Source organism: Equus przewalskii, chromosome 1 (genome assembly GCF_037783145.1).
Source record: "Equus przewalskii isolate Varuska chromosome 1, EquPr2, whole genome shotgun sequence".
Classification (NCBI taxonomy): domain Eukaryota; kingdom Metazoa; phylum Chordata; class Mammalia; order Perissodactyla; family Equidae; genus Equus; species Equus przewalskii.
The window spans coordinates 133,127,955-133,145,657 of NC_091831.1; the positions used below are offsets into that span (position 1 = coordinate 133,127,955).

General features: G+C 35.9%; 1 protein-coding gene across 4 annotated transcripts in view; it reads left to right on the forward strand.

Annotated features, from left to right (window-relative positions):
* The window catches only part of ADAM10 (ADAM metallopeptidase domain 10), a 115,672-nt gene that overhangs the window by 37,896 nt on the left and 60,073 nt on the right, over positions 1 to 17,703 (forward strand). For all 4 annotated transcript variants that reach the window (XM_070578973.1, XM_070578993.1, XM_070578984.1 and 1 more), the window contains 2 exons: positions 9,708 to 9,826; positions 12,027 to 12,185. In XM_070578973.1, coding sequence (XP_070435074.1) covers positions 9,708 to 9,826; positions 12,027 to 12,185 — 278 coding nt within the window. The remainder of the gene's footprint in view (positions 1 to 9,707; positions 9,827 to 12,026; positions 12,186 to 17,703) is intronic.

The window sequence follows — 17,703 nt, forward strand, 5'->3', positions numbered from 1 at the left end:
AGAAGTGTTCAGAAGATTGTTATGGGAGCATAGGGAGATGCCATCTTGTCTGGAGGTCGAGGAAGGCTACTCTCAGGAAATAGCGTTTAAACTGAGCCTGGAAGAATGACTGAAAAAGGAGTTGGTTAGGGAAAGAAGGGGAGGAACTGTGTTCTAGACAGAGGAAACAGCACGTGCAAAGATATGCTATGATATGAGATGAGAAGGGGCATATTCATGGAAATGGAGGAGTTTCAGTGTGACTTATCCTTAAAATGTGAGGGAGAATGGTTTCAAATGAGGCTGTGGATGTAAGCGGGAGCCAGATCTTTAAGAGTTTATGTAAGTCTTAGTGACAGTTTTTTACTTAGCAACAGGAGATTTTTAATGATAAATAATTTTATGAGGTTTAAAAGTCCAGTCTTGCCATGAATGAAGAATAGTTTGGAAGGGAGTAAGACTAAATGCATTGAGGCTAGCTAGGAGGCTGTTGTACTAGCCCTTATGGGAGGTGGTAGCCTGGCTTAAGGTGGTACTAGAGGTGAGGAAGGAGAGTGTATAGATTGAGAGATATTTTGAAGGCAGAATTTATTGGACTTGGTTAATTTGTATTGAAGTATGAAGAGAAGGAGTCAAGGATGATGTTTTCTGGTTTGAGCAACTGAGTGGCTCCTGGGGCCATTTACTGAGATAGGGAGTACTGGAACAGCTGTAAATTTGGAGAGAAATCGTAAGTTCAGTTTTGGACATGTTATGTGAAGTTCTTGAGTAGGCCTAGGAGAGAGCCCTGCTAAATGCTAGCATTTTAAGGGTTAGGTGGAGGAGGGCATGCAAAAACTGAGGAGTGGGAAGAAAAGTAGAAGAAAACTTGAGACCACGGTATCCTAGAAGCCAAGGGAAAAAGTATTTCAGGGAGGGGAGTGCTTAATTGCTGCTCCTTGCTTTTGTCATGCTGAACATTAACAGTATTCTTAGTCCATGTTGCTTATCCTTCTTTGAATTTCCGTAGTTCTGTTTGATCTTGCTGGCTCTGATTATACAGAGTAGTCCAGATTTGGACACATCGTAGTGATGTATAAGGGTAAAGAAATGACTTGTTTGAATTTCTAATGATTGATGATAATAGCCAATATTTCTTTGGGCATTTTAGTTACAAGAGCATATTGGGCCAATATCTTTGAGGAACCATCTCTGCTAATTCTGCAGTGATTGATTGCAAGGACCCAGTTATCTTCTGAGTATAGCTTGGCTCATTTTTTCCTAAATGTGTGAAGTACAAACACGTTTTAATTGACCATAGTAAAACTGTTCTGGCTGTAAATGTGACTCCCAAAATCTTTTTACGTTTCACTTTCACAAATAGCTTACTTTCATCTGTTAAACTGAGCGAGTCTTTCACATTATTTATCTTGAGAGACTGTAGAGGTTACTTTGTCCAACTTAATATTGGATGATGTTTTTGATACATGGTCATTCAACTTCATTTGTATGTGTTTAAAGTCCCCAAATAGGAGATTTTACCTGTGCTTTCTGTGAACGTTTAATAATCTGCTTTATTAAAACTTTTGCTCTTTTATGCTGTTTTTTCTTTTCTTGTTTTAACAAATTATGATAGAATGATGGTGGTGTCTTCTCCCTAAGTTCTTGTTACTTCATCATCAACCAGTTATTCATAGTTTGTCACTGTTAAGTCTAGAGTAGAAGTTCCCATCATTGTATTCTTTTTCTTCTGGAGGTTGAGATTATCAGCAAGACAGATCAAAAAGCTGTCAGACACTTTGCTATAGCAGAGCAGCAGTACCTCTGCTTCATCAGAATCTCTATCTTAAGTAGGAGGGAGACTGAGGAGAAGAAGTGAGTGTAATACCCACTTATCCACAGGGAAAGAGACCAGAGCTACTTGAGTCACTGCAGTGGAATGGGCAGCCCCTGGGAGTGGAGCTTGGGGGAGGTGTTTGGATCCTCAGGCATCCCTGGATGTGGAAAAGGGGCAGGAAAATGTAGATGGGAGTGGGATAATTGAGGAGCATAGGGAAGAGATGATAGATTTTATCTTTAAAAAGGAGAGATCTGAAATGATGAGAATGTATGGCAGAAGGGCAAGTCCCCATCCCACCCCTCAGTCTCCCCAAAAAGGGAATAGCCAGTATTGTAGTTTGAAAGGATATAATCACAGAGATGTTTTAGAGAGTGTTTGTCACATAAATAACAACCTGCTAGCTGCCCCGACAAGTCTTCTTTAATTCAGCGAAGGCTTTAGAGTCCCTTCTGTGTGCTAGATTCTGTTCTCCTACCTTATCTCCTGCTCTCTTCCCCCTTCTTTATACCACTGTAGCCCCAATAATTTTTCTCCAACACACAAATGCATGCATTTGCATGTTTTGTTCCTCTGCCTGAAACCCTTTCCTACCTCCCCTCCATAACCACGTGGCTCTTGCTCCTTCACTTCATTCAAGTCTCTGCTCAAATGTCAGAGAAGTGTTTTCTACCACCTTTTGTAAAACAGCATCCTTCTTTCCTCCTACCACTTTGTGCTTTTACCCTACTTTGTTTTTCATCATAGTGTTTATCACTTGCTTTGTTTTTCATCATAGTGCTTATTACTACAAGACCAACGTCCTTCTTTCTGCCCATCCTCCTTCCCTTTCTCTCTGTGCACTAACCATGTGTGAACTATAATGTATTCTGTGAATTGTGTTGTTCATGTCTGTATTCTCTGGCTTAGCACTGGTAAGTGCTCAGTAAATATTTATGGAATTAAAGAATAGTATGCAATCAAGTTCATGGTTCTGATCACTTTCTTTGGATGTACAGTCAGTTTTATTCCTTTGACCACTTTCTTTTAGATTCCCTTCCATTGACACATTCTTTTAGATATAACATTACCATTGATTATGCTTTTTAAGTCAGTCTTTCATTTTTGTCTTTCACTAGCAAGATGCCCTATATTTTGCCATCCTGGCAGTCCTTTATACAGCCTAAGCAGGGGACTGTAGCTTGGTGTGGTAGAAAGATCATTGGTTGGCTAACTGAAGACTTTAGTTTAGATTCAAGCTCTGATTTTATTTGTATGATCTCGATCAAGTCAGCCTTCTCTGATTTGTGAAATTAGAAAATTTAGGTGATCTTTATAATTTTATACATTTGATTTACATTAAATATCTGAGTTGAAGTCTCACTTTACTCTTAAATCCGTCGTTGTTTCAGTGTTTTGTATACAGTAGTTTTGCTTGCCAATTTTTTAGTTACATAGTTACATGAAATCAGAAAGTATTTACAGACATCTTTTTTTCCCTCTCCAACAGATAAATGTACTTATTCTGCAATCATGTATAGCACATGTAATCATGTGTTCTGTTATCGTGCTGCTATGGCAGATTCTTCTCCTTGGCTCTCCTATATATGGGAAAGACTCATACTCATGATCTGTTTGTCTTCTTACACAAGATAAAGTTACTCATTTTAGCTCAGGTTTTAGTTTCACTTTTATCTTTTTGGGGACTCTTGAGGCTTCTTGTTTATGTATTTTTGCTTATTTGAAGTAATTTAACTCAGGGCCATTAGTTAAGCCTTGAACTACGTGTTTCAAACTGTAGCGCCCTAGAATTTCTGTGGAGGATGTCTCCGGTATTGCCTAGTGGGGTGCACGTGAGCTGACTCTGCCCTTTTTGCTTCTACCAACCCTTTGTATTTTATCCTTTTTTTCTTTTTTTAAGTATTGGCTTCTTTAAAATATTTTGAAAAAAGAACTTTTCTGTTTCAAAAAGTATACTAGTGAAGGTAAACTAGATATTTGACTCTAATATTTGATGTTAATATTGGAAACTTGTCTTAAAAAATAATTTGGATGGAGACTGTGTAAAACACCTTTATTAAGAAGAAGATGAGCGTGTAAAGACTGTCTAGAGACGTCAGGGATGCCGTATTAAGTACAGTTTTATTTCTAGGAATCACTAACCCAGGCCTACCATAGATCTGTTCCATTTAGGTGTGATAGACCTCTGTTCACGAAGACAGTCCTGGTCTCTGGGACCGCTGCATTACACTGACATACTTTGAAGCAAGGTTTTTGCTCTCAGGTTTCTTCCCTGTGTTACCAAGGTATTTGACTAGTTGAGGCTTTTTGTCCTCATATGACTTCAGTTCAAGGGCTGCACCCTTTATCTATTGCTGTTTTCTTCTGAGAATCAGAGCCATACTATCTTTAGCCAAAAGAGCAATCGCATGGGATGAGGCAACTTTTTTTACTCTATATTCTCACTGTTCTGATCTGTAGAGAGGTACCTACTTATATTAAAGATATAGAAGGTACATAACCTTTCAGAAACTTATAGAATCATATCCTAAAGTACTTTATTTTGTTGTTTTGTACCAAAGGTGGATTTGGTACCTCAATTATTTGTTTGCTTTAGATGTTGAGTGCTTTTCTAAAGCCTAAGAAAGGAAAACCAGCTGTTATTACCACACAGTACGACTGCACTTCCGGAACACTGAGGCTGGAAAATTGGAATCTGGTGTATTTTTTCACTTGCTGTCATTTGTTAACTGATTTTTCCCTCCTATAATTTCACTCTATTCTTTATAACTTTACTATAATGCCACTGAGGAAAGCTTAGAAGAATTGTAATAGAACTACTATAATCAGGATGAGAGACAAAATACTATTGATCCATAGAATCAATACAGTGGTTAAATCTAAGGGTAGAAAAGCATTCCCAGTGCAATAATGTTCTTGATACAGAGCATCTTACTTCCTCGAAGGAAATCTGAAGTTTATCTTTGATGACAACATACTGTATTATAATAATAAAAAAACAGAACTAAACCTGCTGAAAGAAGCATAGTAAAAGGGAACAGAGTTTAGCCTTAGTCTGGAAAGTGGCTCAAGCATTAATAATAAAAAAAGAATTTCTTATAGTGGTGTTGTAAAGTACAATTTTCAGTAAAAGTCAAGTAACGTTATATTTTCATTTCTATATCTTATTTGCATTTTAAAATTTAAAAGTCAGATTTTAAAAATGACTTGGTGGTGGAGACTGATAATATTACATTGACTAGTACAGCACTTAGCATGTATTAGCTTGACTGTTTTCATCACGTGCTTGAGAGGCGTTTGTGGTACGGTAGAAAGAATAATATGTAGCAACCAAACACTGGAGTTCTCCTAATTCTAGTCTTCTGATCTTGAGTCATGCCCTTTGGAAAAATATTCGTCATTCGTCCTTGGCAATGTTTCTGTGAGGCTAAGATGTGGTAATATATGTAAAAGTGCTCTGAAAATCATAAACCTGTATAAATTTAACAAGAGTGTTAGAATCTCATCATTATCACAACACTACTGTCTCAACCAAATCTCTTGGGGCTTTTACCACTAAGAAGGGTATCTCTGGCCATACAATTTTATTTTATACTCCAGCTTTTTGGAATCAATGATTTAAAAATTTATTTATTTGTTTTTGTTGTGGTAAAATAACATATAACTTACTATTTTAACCATTTTTTAAAAAGATTTTATTTTTCCTTTTTCTCTCCAAAGCCCCCTGGTACATAGTTGTATGTCTTAGTTGTGGGTCCTTCTAGTTGTGACACGTGGGATGCCGCCTCAGCATGGCTTGACGAGTGATGCCATGTCTGCACCCAGGATCCGAACCGGCGAAACCCTGGGCTGCCGAAGTGGGGCGCACGAACTTAACCACTTGGCCACGGGGCGGCCCCTATTTTAACCATTTTTAATTCAGTGAATTAAATTGTACGTTTAATGCATTGAAATGTACAATTCATTGGTATTAAGTACATTTACAGTGTTGTGCAACTATTACCACTATCCATTTCCAGAGATTTTTCATCTTCCCAAACAGGAACTGTGTACCCATTAAACAATAACTCCCCAGCTCTCCCACCAATCCCTGTAACCTCTGTTCTACTTTCTGTCTCTGTGAATTTACGTATTCTGGGTACCTCATATAAGTGGAATCATACAATATTTGTCCTTTTGTGTCTGACTGACTTAGCATAATGCTTTCAGGGTTCATCCATATTATAGCATGTATCAGAATTTTAGTCCTTTTTTAGACTAATCGGTTATATGTGTTTACCACTCATACCATTTTTTTAAGTCATTTTTATCATTACCTTACCATTTTTTTATCCATCTGTTGATAGACATTTGGATTGTTTCCATCTTTTGGCTATTGTGAGTAATGCTGCTGTAAACATTGGTATACCAATATGTATCTGTTTGAGTCCCTGACTTGGCTTCTTTGGGTATATATCTAGAAGTAGAACTGATGGATCATATGGTAATTCTGTGTTTAACTTTTTGAGGAACCATGAAACTGTTTTCCCAGAATGCAAGAATTTTATAAGGCAGTGTTTGCTGCAGTTTTTCTGACCTTTGGGCCAAAAGTTTAAACAATTAAAAAATCAGGTTATGTTTTCAGATTGTTTTTTATTTGGGGCTTGTGAGAAACTGGGAAGGTAGAATGTGGTTAATCAGCTAATTTTTATTGTTATTTTGTAATATGTTTTTCAACAGTAATGTTGCAAAGAATTTTTAATTTATACACATGTTAAAATAGCATATAGATATGAACTATCAAACAGATGGTAATGGAATTAAAATTAGGGAATTGTAATCCAGTGGCTTAGTTAATGGAATAAATTATGTCCAGCTTCTGATTATTCATTTGTATTTATCTGTTTCATAGATTATGACAGACTTTAGTTCAGTTGGCTTCTTTCTACCATTTACGTGCCTTCCAGGCTCACCCTTGTTCCATTCTCTCTTCTTTTGATATGTGTTTTAGATGCCAATTAATTTTGATATTAATAAAAGCAGTGTATTTGGAAGTATGATCTAAATTTAATTTTTCCTTTATTATCTATACTGCTGCTTGACTCTCTGCATGGATAATTAAGAACTGATTTTATATATGTTTTTAATTCAATTTAAATCAATACTGAGAATAATGTTTTTTATGTATGAGGTGATTTTCTTATGAAATCAGCATCAGGGTGGGAAGAGGCCTGCTTTACGTGTTCTAAAATTCTCTTTCTTATAGCATCCTTCTAGGGTTGCTTTCTTCTTAGACACTTTAAGTGTTGTAAAACTATTTTTTTGGGTAAGAAGTATAACATAGACTCTTCTGGGGAACTTAAGTGTCTTTCTGAAACTTTTACCCTTTTTTTTTGCCATATAGAATACTAATGCTTTTGCTTATAATAGTTTTAGGGTACACTAATTTTGATGAAAAATAATTCCTGAATGATAAATATATTAAGCCTTGGACATTTATTGTTTAGTCTGTTTAACAAAGATGCTGTTTTAGAAGTAGTATTTATATGATAAATTGAAAGTATATGTAATGACAAATTAATGATTTTTCAAAATATTCTGATCCTTTAAAAAATTATGTATGTATTTGAACTCACGTTTATGATCAAGAATTTCCTATTAGTTGACAGAAGTAATTTTATTAAAAGACAGGATGTGCAATAAAAATTCAGTCAGGATTCCAGTTTGTTCATGATAGTCTACTTTAACTTTGTGGAGATCCCAGTTAGAAGATGTATGGCTTTGTTGATTACTTGCTGCAGTAGTTTGGAACCATAAGGCTCTAAGGATGCCTTTCCTAGCTTAGAGTCCTTGTCACAGCACCTGATAAGCCCTAGGAGGTGTTTTTTTTTTTTTTTTAGCCCAAAGCTAACTGCCACCAGTCCTCCTCTTTTTGCTGAGGAAGACTGACCCTGAGCTAACATCTGTGCCCGTCTTCCTCTACTTTATATGTGGGACACCTACCACAGCATGGCATGTCAAGTGGTGCCATGTATGCACCTGGGATCCGAACTGGCGAACCCTGGTCCGCCGCAGCGGAACATGCGAACTTAACCGCTGCACCACCGGGCTGGCCCCACCCTAGGAGTTTTTTGGTGAGAGTTTTTGGCAAGTAGAAAATGAGTACAGCCTCAGAATAAAAGGGTGCCAAGATTGACATGAAATTAAGGAAAAGCTAAAGTAGTGTTCAAAAAGGGACACACTTTCTGAAGCTTAGGAGTATACCCTGTTGACCCCTATTCACTTGAAAAACAAGTTGGTTCTTTTTCTTTAAAATCAACTTTATTGAAGTATAATTTATATAAAATAAAGTATACTCATTTCAAGTGTATGGTTTTGACAAATGTATACACTTGTGTAACTTCCGTTAAAATCAAGATATAGAACATTTCCATCATAGCAAAAAGTTCCTTCATTCCCTTTTGCTCTTAGTTTCTCTCCACCCCAGGCAAACACTGATCTGCTCTCTGTCACAATAGTTTTACCTATTCTAGAATTACATTCATGTGGAATTATACTGTGGCTATTCTTTTGTGTCTTCACAAAAGTGCATATCTTTAGTAGTTTGATCTTTTTTGTTGCTGAGTAGTTTGCCATTGTATGAATAGGCCACAATCTTTTTATCTTTTTACTCGTTGATAGACATTTAGGTTATTTACAGTTTTTTGCTATTATGAATAATGCTGTGGACATTTGTGTCCAGTAGTTTGTGTGGGCATATGTTTTATGTTTTCATTTCTCTTGGAGTAGATTGTGAGTCATAGGGTTTTTGTATGTTTAACTTTATAGAAAACTGCTGCTTTTCCAAAGTGATTGCTTTTGTACTTGCACTACAATGTGTTGAGTTCCAGTTACTCCACATCCTGTTAACATTTGGGGGTTGGCTAATTGAAGACTTTGGTTCAGATTCCTTGGTAGAAATTGTGTTATGTATAGACTTTTCTGGCAATTATAAAAGAGACTTGATATACTTTTAAGAGTTTAGTAATGGTAGCTAATTTGTTGCCATTTATTGTACATCTCCTGTGTACCAGATACTGTGTTAATGACTTTATATACGTTATGATCTCTAATCCTGAAAACAGTTCTACGAGATAGATGTCTTATCTTCATTTCACGGACAGAAATCCTGGGCTAGTAAATTTTAGGCTTAAAGTTTGATTCTAAACCCTAGAATGTTTACTTTTGCTTCAATATTTTGGTCTTTCCCTCTCCTTTATAGAGGACTGTTAGAATGAATGTGATTTCTGCTAACATTATGTCTTTTGGTGTTCTCAAATTGAACTGAGGAAGGTCCAAAGATAATTAGAAGAATTAGAAGCCCCAGGGAAAAAATAAAGGAATTGAAAGGTTGTGTGTGTGTGTGTGTGTGTGTCTGGATGATGTGTGTAAAAGAAAGAGCATGCACCTTTGTTCTCAGAAAACAGCATGCATCTCTGAGGAGAGACATGATCTAATATAGACACAACTTTTCTATGTATGATCTTAATTGAGTTGTGAAAAGTAGAGGAAAATCTCAAACTGCTGAACTACTAGAGAGGGAAGATGGTAGTGAATAACAGTAATTGGGTCAAGAAGCTTGTTTTTATCTCCAAGCAACTTAGTTGCTTGTTGAATGATCTTGTCTTACCATGTAGGAGTCAGCCTATAGGCATTTATTTTTAAATATATCCTAGACAGTTACTGTTTAATTGTATATAATTTAGAGTTGTATCACAGATACTAGGTTGAATTTTAGAGCAGAATTTTTATAAGAAATCTTGGTCGGTGTATTTCCCAAATAGAAAAATTTTGTGAAAAAGTCTGCATTTTGCAGACATATTTATTAAAAAAAAATTGTTTAAACTTTGGATCTTTTTAATTTCATTTTTCTCTTTCCTATCCTATTTTGCAGACATTTCAACCTACGAATGAAGAGGGATACTTCCCTTTTTAGTGATGAATTTAAAGTAGAAACTTCAAATAAAATACTTGATTATGATACCTCTCATATATACACTGGACATATTTATGGTAAGTTGAACCTTAAAAGAACCCTGTTCTTTAATTTTTTTCTACACGAGGAAATATGTTTATTTTGAAGTATAGGCAGATGTTTCAGAAAAGAGGAGATTAATCCTTAGGAGATTTGAATATATCATGAAGGGTCTTTGAAGAATGAAGTAATCCTTGGACCTATCTTTATGTGTACGTTAAATACTGAATTATGCATTGTCTGGCCTCTGAAAGGATGAATTTTTGACTCAATACCTCCAAATGTTAGATTTAAAAAAAAATTTTAATGACATCTATAACTTTCTGATCTTCCAAGCAAGAAATTAGCAGTAACTTTCCTGTGTTTTATAAGAAAAGAGGAAAAATCTAAAAGGAAACTGTAAAGATTATCTTAAGAGCCAAAAATAATGACAAAGTCGTTCAGAGGAAAATCTTCCCAGGGCCTTCCTTCCTCAATCTCTTTGCTTTTTTTCACAGTTCTAACAAATTTCTCTTACTACACCGGATTAAAAAGGTATTGGGGGGTGAGGGGTTGACTTTGACAGCTTAGTAATGTGGGAACAACAGAAAATTATAGAAGTCATAAAAAGCTAAAAAAAATCCAAGTCTTCTGGAGGTGTGAGAGAAGGGCAAAATATTGTTGTTAACTCTATACGTTAATAAATACTCAAAATGATCCTTGGTTATTAAGACAAAGTTAACTAGAAGTTAAATTTCATTTCTACATATTAGAGAGATTTCTACTCAAAATCATAATACTATGAAAAATTAAGTGCTTATAGAAATGTTTCTTTTTATTATGCCTGATAAATGAGGCATTTTTATACTTAAAATTTCTCACTTGTAGATTAAACCTAGTTAATAAATTCTAAGTTTTTAGTGCTCTTAGAATTATGTGACCAAAGGAAAGTGTTTTACCGTCGGTCTAGATTTTTAATGTCAGACTACAGTTTTCTATTATTTTCTTGATCGTTTATCTTGCTGGGCAAATAACTTACAGTCTCTGTCCCTTTTTGCTAGGCTATGGTCAAGAAAAGTATAAGACTAAATGAGTTTGCAGATAAAAATGATGTTGTTTAAAATGCCAGTGTCTTGGGTTCTTAGCTTTTAGTGCCTGATTAATTCAAAGTCAACTAATTAATGTTAATCTACAACTTACAAAACTGTGGAAAGCCTGATTTTTATTTATTTACTCACTTTTTGGTGAGGAAAATTGGCCCTGAGCTAACATCTGTTGCCAATCTTCCTTTTTTTCCCCCTCAAAGCCCCAGTTCATAATTGTATATCCTAGTTGTAAGTCATTCTAGTTCTTCTATGTGTTATGCCACTACACCATGGCTTGATGAGCGGTGCTAGGTCCGTGCCCAGGATCTGAACTGGCAAACCCTGGGCTGCCAAAGTGAGGTGTGTGAACTTAACCGCTTGGCCACAGGGCTGGCCCCCTGATTTTTGTGTTAATGAGAAAATTTAACAAGTAAATTTAACTTTTAAAGCCTACTCTTCCTACTTATACCTCTTCATATCATTTGATGTTTGGTGCTCATCTTTTCTTTGTGACTATATTAAGAGCCAAAAATACCTTTTTTCCTGTTATTTTCTTTCACTAGAAAAGTATAATTGATGGGACAGGATTCCAGATCTTTGTCCAATATATTAAATAGGATTGTTGGTATACTTTTGTTCAAATTGTTGCTGAAATATTTGACACTTTCTTATTTAAGAAAATGTATTTATACAAAACCTGAAGGTAGTAAGGAAGCCAAAAGTCTCATGTAGAATATATCGGATGGGAAAGGAACTTTTTTTCTTATGGTAATTAGAGCAGAATTTCAAAAGATTCTTTGATCTCTTTATTTTGAAAGTATATATTTTATGAGTGGATTTGCTTCCTTCTGAGTTAAGTTAATTTAACAATTATTTATTGAATGATTGCTGCGTGCATGCCAGGCACTGTGCTAGGTGCTGGGAATATGATTGTCAGCAAGACAGATGTTCTGTTTTTCATTGTTGTTACTAGTAATTGTATATGCCTCAGCTAAGTACTAGTTGCTGTTCACATCTTAACTTCAGCTTGATATATTTTATGTGAAAATTAATTTCCCCAGTAAATTTGTATTCAAGTTTTTAAAAATGTATAAGAATGGCTTTTTATAGGAGAATGGATGTTAACATTCATGTGCAAATTAAATTTTCAAGAGTTTGTTGCTTTCATTAATAGGTGAAGAAGGAAGTTTTAGCCATGGGTCTGTTATTGATGGAAGATTTGAAGGATTCATCCGGACTCATGGTGGCACATTTTATGTTGAGCCAGCAGAGAGATATATTAAAGACCGAAGTCTGCCGTTTCACTCTGTTATTTATCATGAAGATGATATTAGTAAGTACTTAAATTTTATCAAGTAGCCTTTTACAAAAAGGCATATAAATAGTTAAAACTATGTGGAGACAAATGAAGCCTGAGCTGTTTTCTTTCCTAAGCTATTAATCAGGCTAGAAAATAGTTTCACAAACAAAGTCTCAATTTAATGAATAATAGATCTATTTGATGAGGCAATTTCCTTGTCAATCCGTGTGAGTCTTACTTTGTTGATAGGATACAACCAATTCTATTTGAACTGTGAACCAACCAACTATGATTGAACTGGAAATCCAATATTCTTATATCAGCTCATCATTTAATGCTGTAATGCCTTTGTGTTTGTGGCCTACTGAAGCATTGTTATCTTCTTAGGTAAATTTTAGTGTGGATATTTGTGTAATATTTAAGGAATATTTTAGATATTTTTGTAATTTCTTAAGTCCTTTCAGTATTTCTTTTAGAAATCTTGAAATAATGACTTGACTTCAGCTTGGTAAGACTCCAGGTTTATCATTATGGATTTTGCCCTCTACTGTTGTCTTTATCTGATGGTAATTTGTTGGGAAAGTTCTTTTCCTGTGTTTTAAGAGTAGAAGGTGTATTTAGACTTTACTTTTTAGTTCTACCATTGTCTATATATCATCCATAGTCATCCAGTTATGAGAATGCCTTAATGAAATACTATAGGAATTCATTCCCATAATTTTTATGCCTCTTGAGTACTCATATTTTATTTATTTTTGCTGAGGAAGATGCGTCCTGAGCTAACATCTGTGCCAGTGTTCCTCTATTTTGTATATGGGTCACTGCTGCAACATGGCTGCCAACAAATGGTATAGGTCCATGCTCAGGAGTTGAACCTGGGCAAAGTCGAGCATGCCAAACTTAACCACTAGGCCATGGGGCTGGCCCCATATTTTATTTTGACTGTAATTAGACTGCTCTCTCAATTTTTGCCTATTTTCCTAACTTGATTGCTTCTTCCTGGCTTTGTTTTCCTTTCTACAGCCAGAAATTTGTTGTCAATTATTTAATTTTGCAGCCCTAGTAATATGCTAGGAATCCTTAACCATTTTGACTTTTTCACTCCATCAGCTCTGACAGTTTCCATACTTCAGTCTGCCCAACTGCAGACTGCAAGTTATTTCTGAGGCTGGATCACTACAGAAAATAGCGTAGTTACTCTAGGTAGGATGTGTTTCTGATTTTAGCTACTTACTAAATCATAAATTCATTAATGCTCCTGCCTCTGTTTTCACTCATCTTTATTTGATTCCTTTTCTAATTTCCCTTCCTGGAGTTACATACTCTCCTCAAGCTCCAAGCTACAGTCCTCCTTTACCACTTGGAATATGAATTCCTTTGTCTGTCTTTCTTTCTGCTAACAGAATTTATCATCTAATTGATTTGTATATACCTTTGTAATTTTCTTAGTAATTTAGTGTTTTTTTCTGGTTTGCCTCCCCTATCAAAGTATGTAAGTTCTCCAATTGCAGTTTGTTTCTTTTAATATTCTAAATATCCTTTAACATTCTGAATATCATATATCTCTGGAGCAGGTTCTTCATAGATACTTAATGAAATCTTGAAACATTTTCCCTATAATGTTTCCTCAAAATCAACCGAGAGCTTTTGGGAAAGGAAGAAGAGGAAGAGAGTAATTTGACAGATATTGAACTCATCTTTTCCTTCCCATCATACTGTAATCAAACTTTTTCCTTTGCTTTACACTTCCCATAAGTACCGTCTACTGTGTTTGTTCTGCCTTTTATGATTTCTATTATTACATCTTCTCTCTTGTTTTCCTTCTTCTCTTATCTACTTTTATGTAGTTTAAGCATATCCTTCTCTTTTTTCCCACTTTTATTTCCTCCTTGTCATATAATTACATTTTCCCACTTTGCATCTTACAGTAACTTCCAAATATCTTCCTTATTGTCAACTTTTCTTTTTCCCTGAAGATGATGAGGTAGCTTGGAGGATTTATGACATTGAATGCAACTAGGTTTTCTATTCCTTTTGATGTTTAACTTTACCATTGAGTTCTTCTTTTATTTTTCACTTGTCCAAGTAAATGTATGTTTGTGTTAAGGAGGGCTTTTCACATTCTTTTTATTACATACCAGTTGTGATATTAGAGCTTAAAAATTGTAGTGTTTAGAGTGATTTTGTTTGTAATTTTCTCTGGTGAGTGGAAATGTAACAATATGAGGATGAGAGTATGGGAAGAAATCGTCTTAAACAGAGTTTTTTTTGAGGAAGATTAGCCTTGAGCTAACATCTGTTGCCAGTCCTCCTCTTTTTGCTGAGGAAGACTGGCCCTGAGCTAACATCTCTGCCCATCTTCCTCTACTTTATATGTGGGACGCCTGCCACAGCATGGCTTGATAAGCGGTACATAGATTTGTGTCCAGGATCTGAACTGGTAGACCCTGGGCCACTGACATGTAACATGGGAACTTAACCACTGCACCACCGGGCTGGCCCCTCCGTTTTTTTTTTTTAAAACAAGATTCAGTCAAGGTTCACACATTGCATTTGGTTGTCACATCTCTCTAGTTGGTATTACTTTTTAAAATAGCTTCATTGAGGAAAAATTGACATACAATAAGCTGCTCATATGTGAAGTATACAATTTGATAATTTTTACATATGTATACATCTGTGAAACTATCACCATAATCAAGATAGTGTATGTATCCGTTACCCCCCAAACCTTCCTCCTACTTAGTGTAATCCTTCTCTCCTTCCCATCCCCTCTTTCCTCAGGCACTAACCTGCAGGTTAGTTTGCATTTTCTAGACTTTTATGTAAATACAGTTATACACTATGTACTGTTCTATAAAAATCTGACTTCTTTAACTTAGCACAGTTATTTTGAAATTCATCCATGCTGTGTGTATTAATAGTTTATTTCTTTTTATTGCTGAGTAGTTTTCCATTGTATGGATAACATTCTGTTTATACATTTACCTGTTGATGGACATTTGGGTTGTTTCCAGTTTTGAGTTATTATAAACAAAACTACTATAAAGTTTTTGATAATAACTCATCAACTATTGATTGATTAAAGAAGATAAATTTTGAAGGGGCAAGGGGATGAAATAAATACTAAGGACTTTTACTATCTTGGTCTGATACCTGACCTCTAGAAAGGGGACATTTTGGAAATTTAGAACAAGCCTTGTGGAAGCAAGAGAGCAGAAGGAGTGTTCATCTCAGTCTAGCTGTGTATAGATTCTCTCTGCCCCAAATCCATACTCATCCTTCAAAATGCGATTCAGGTCTGATCTCCTAGAAGTCTTTTGGAGCCCTCAGTTCTGAGCGTCCTCTCTTTACTGCTGTTTATGTGTTGGTGAGTCCTCCCTAGGTTTTGCATCCAGTGGTGTATAGGTCATTGATCATGTGATTGACTTTTGAAAAGAGACAGGAAAGGAAAACAGCTGTTGAGTGGATGACTAAATTAAATTCAACCAATATTTAATAAACTGTAGATGAGTACAGGGAGACTAAACACTTAGCAAGTTAATATTTAAATGGAATACTTTACATGCCTCACACCTCAGCTAGACTGTAAGTTCTTTGAGTCTGTATACTCTGTCATTTATTCTTGTATCGATGATATTTGGTAAATAGTAGTTTTTTTTCCTCCCATTATTTGTTTTGTAAACAAATTAATGCAATTAAGAATAACATTAACATACAATTAGGAAATTTATGGGCATACAGGCCCTAATTTTGAACATACCCTATTTTATGGTCAATCTGTAAAGTAGTTAGGGATTTAGAACACACTTCCCTGTAGAATCACTTTAAAACGGTAGACAGTTCCTAGTTATTACAAGTAGAATGAAGGCTGGAAGGTTATTGGAGTCAGCACTTTGTAGATCTTTGGTTAATGGATGACCTTGGAAAAGAGGCATAGAAACCAGCTGCTGACTGAAAAATTCAACAAGTGTTTATTGATTTGTAAATGTACAGGAAGGATTAAGACTTTAAAAAAAGATCTTCAGGGGACTTCTCAGTCAATTAATACAGAGTCAGAATGTGATAAATGCTGTAATGGAAATGTCATCAAAGCACAGAGGGTAGTACATACTGAGGGAGCCTTAGGGATTCTTAGGTAGACTTTTCAGGGGAGGTGGCATTTGACTTGAACCTTGAAGTTAAAGGTAGACTTTTGACTGCTAGAGATAAGAATCTGTGATGACAGAAGAAGGGAAGCTATTACTCTGGCTGCAACAATATTTCTTTTAAGCTGCCACAGCTCAGGAACTTCAGAAAAGAAAAGAAACTGGCATCTTTTTTAGCCCATAGTCCCCCTTTTTCTGTATATAGGTGTATATACAAATTGAATAAATGGAAATAATGGTCACTTGAAATCAGTGTGTTACAAATTTTTATTACATCTTTCACTTACAAGTTTTATAGGTTTAATGACTGGTTAATTTATTAATGAACACTTTGAGTGCCTAATCTGTACAAGACACTTTCTGATACTATGGATACAGTGATGAACAGGGCAAAGGTTCTGTCCTAATGCATTTTAGAGTCTAGTGATTCTATTTATAATTGATCAGAATAATAGAGCAACATTTCTCCTATTGACCTGATGCCCATGATCTGCTTGGCCGCCAATACTAACCCTTTCTTCTTAAAAACCAGGAGTCGGGAGGGACATGCCTGGCCCAGCTCCCCATCTTAGAAGAGATGTTTCTTAGAAGATCAGTGTTGTAAGTGCAAGTGGAAAAGGGGACCATCTTCAGCTTCCTCTCCTTCCCAGGGACAATCATACTGTGTCCCTCTTCCCATGCTTTCCTTACCCTCCCCAAACAGAGACTGGATATGGGAGATGGGGAAGGGGTACTAGGGAGAAAGGGACTCCTATCCACTGGAATTAGAAAGAGGAAGGGCATTTGGGGCCCATCCTATCCGTTCTTCCATTCCTCTGTTAAAAACCAAAATTCAACTGCATAAATTTTAAAGATATTATTATCTTTGTTCAGCTATTCCTGAATTGGGCAGCATCTCATCTCGCAGATAGAAAGGACCTCTGAGGAGCAGTACAAAGTGAAACACTTATAGGCAGAAGGGAGCAGAAACAAGGAAGTTATACTAGCAACAAGTGGGCTGGTTGTGGCAAAGTCACTTCCTTTTAGGGGATAGCAAGAGTCTGTCAGGCAGATTACCTCACCAGTGCTGACCAGGTGGTTCCTGACTGACTGGTTTAAGATTCTATTTCTGGGAGAGGCTGAAACCATAATAAAGTTAAGTCTTGGTTTGGCGATGTGGGGCTTAGCCTAAGTGACTCAATTTTGGGCCTGTTTTCTTGTTTTTAACACTTCCAAGCTCATCATCAATTCTAAAAAGCCTACTTCTTCCTTTTACTATCCCTCAGTGAATCCATGTTGATTTTTGGCAACTTTGGGGATAAATGGCATTTTCATGGGTAAGGACCCACACAGCTACCCTCCAGATATTAAGAAGGCAACTTCTTGTACATTATCTGTCTGTGGAGTCACTGTACTTTAAATTC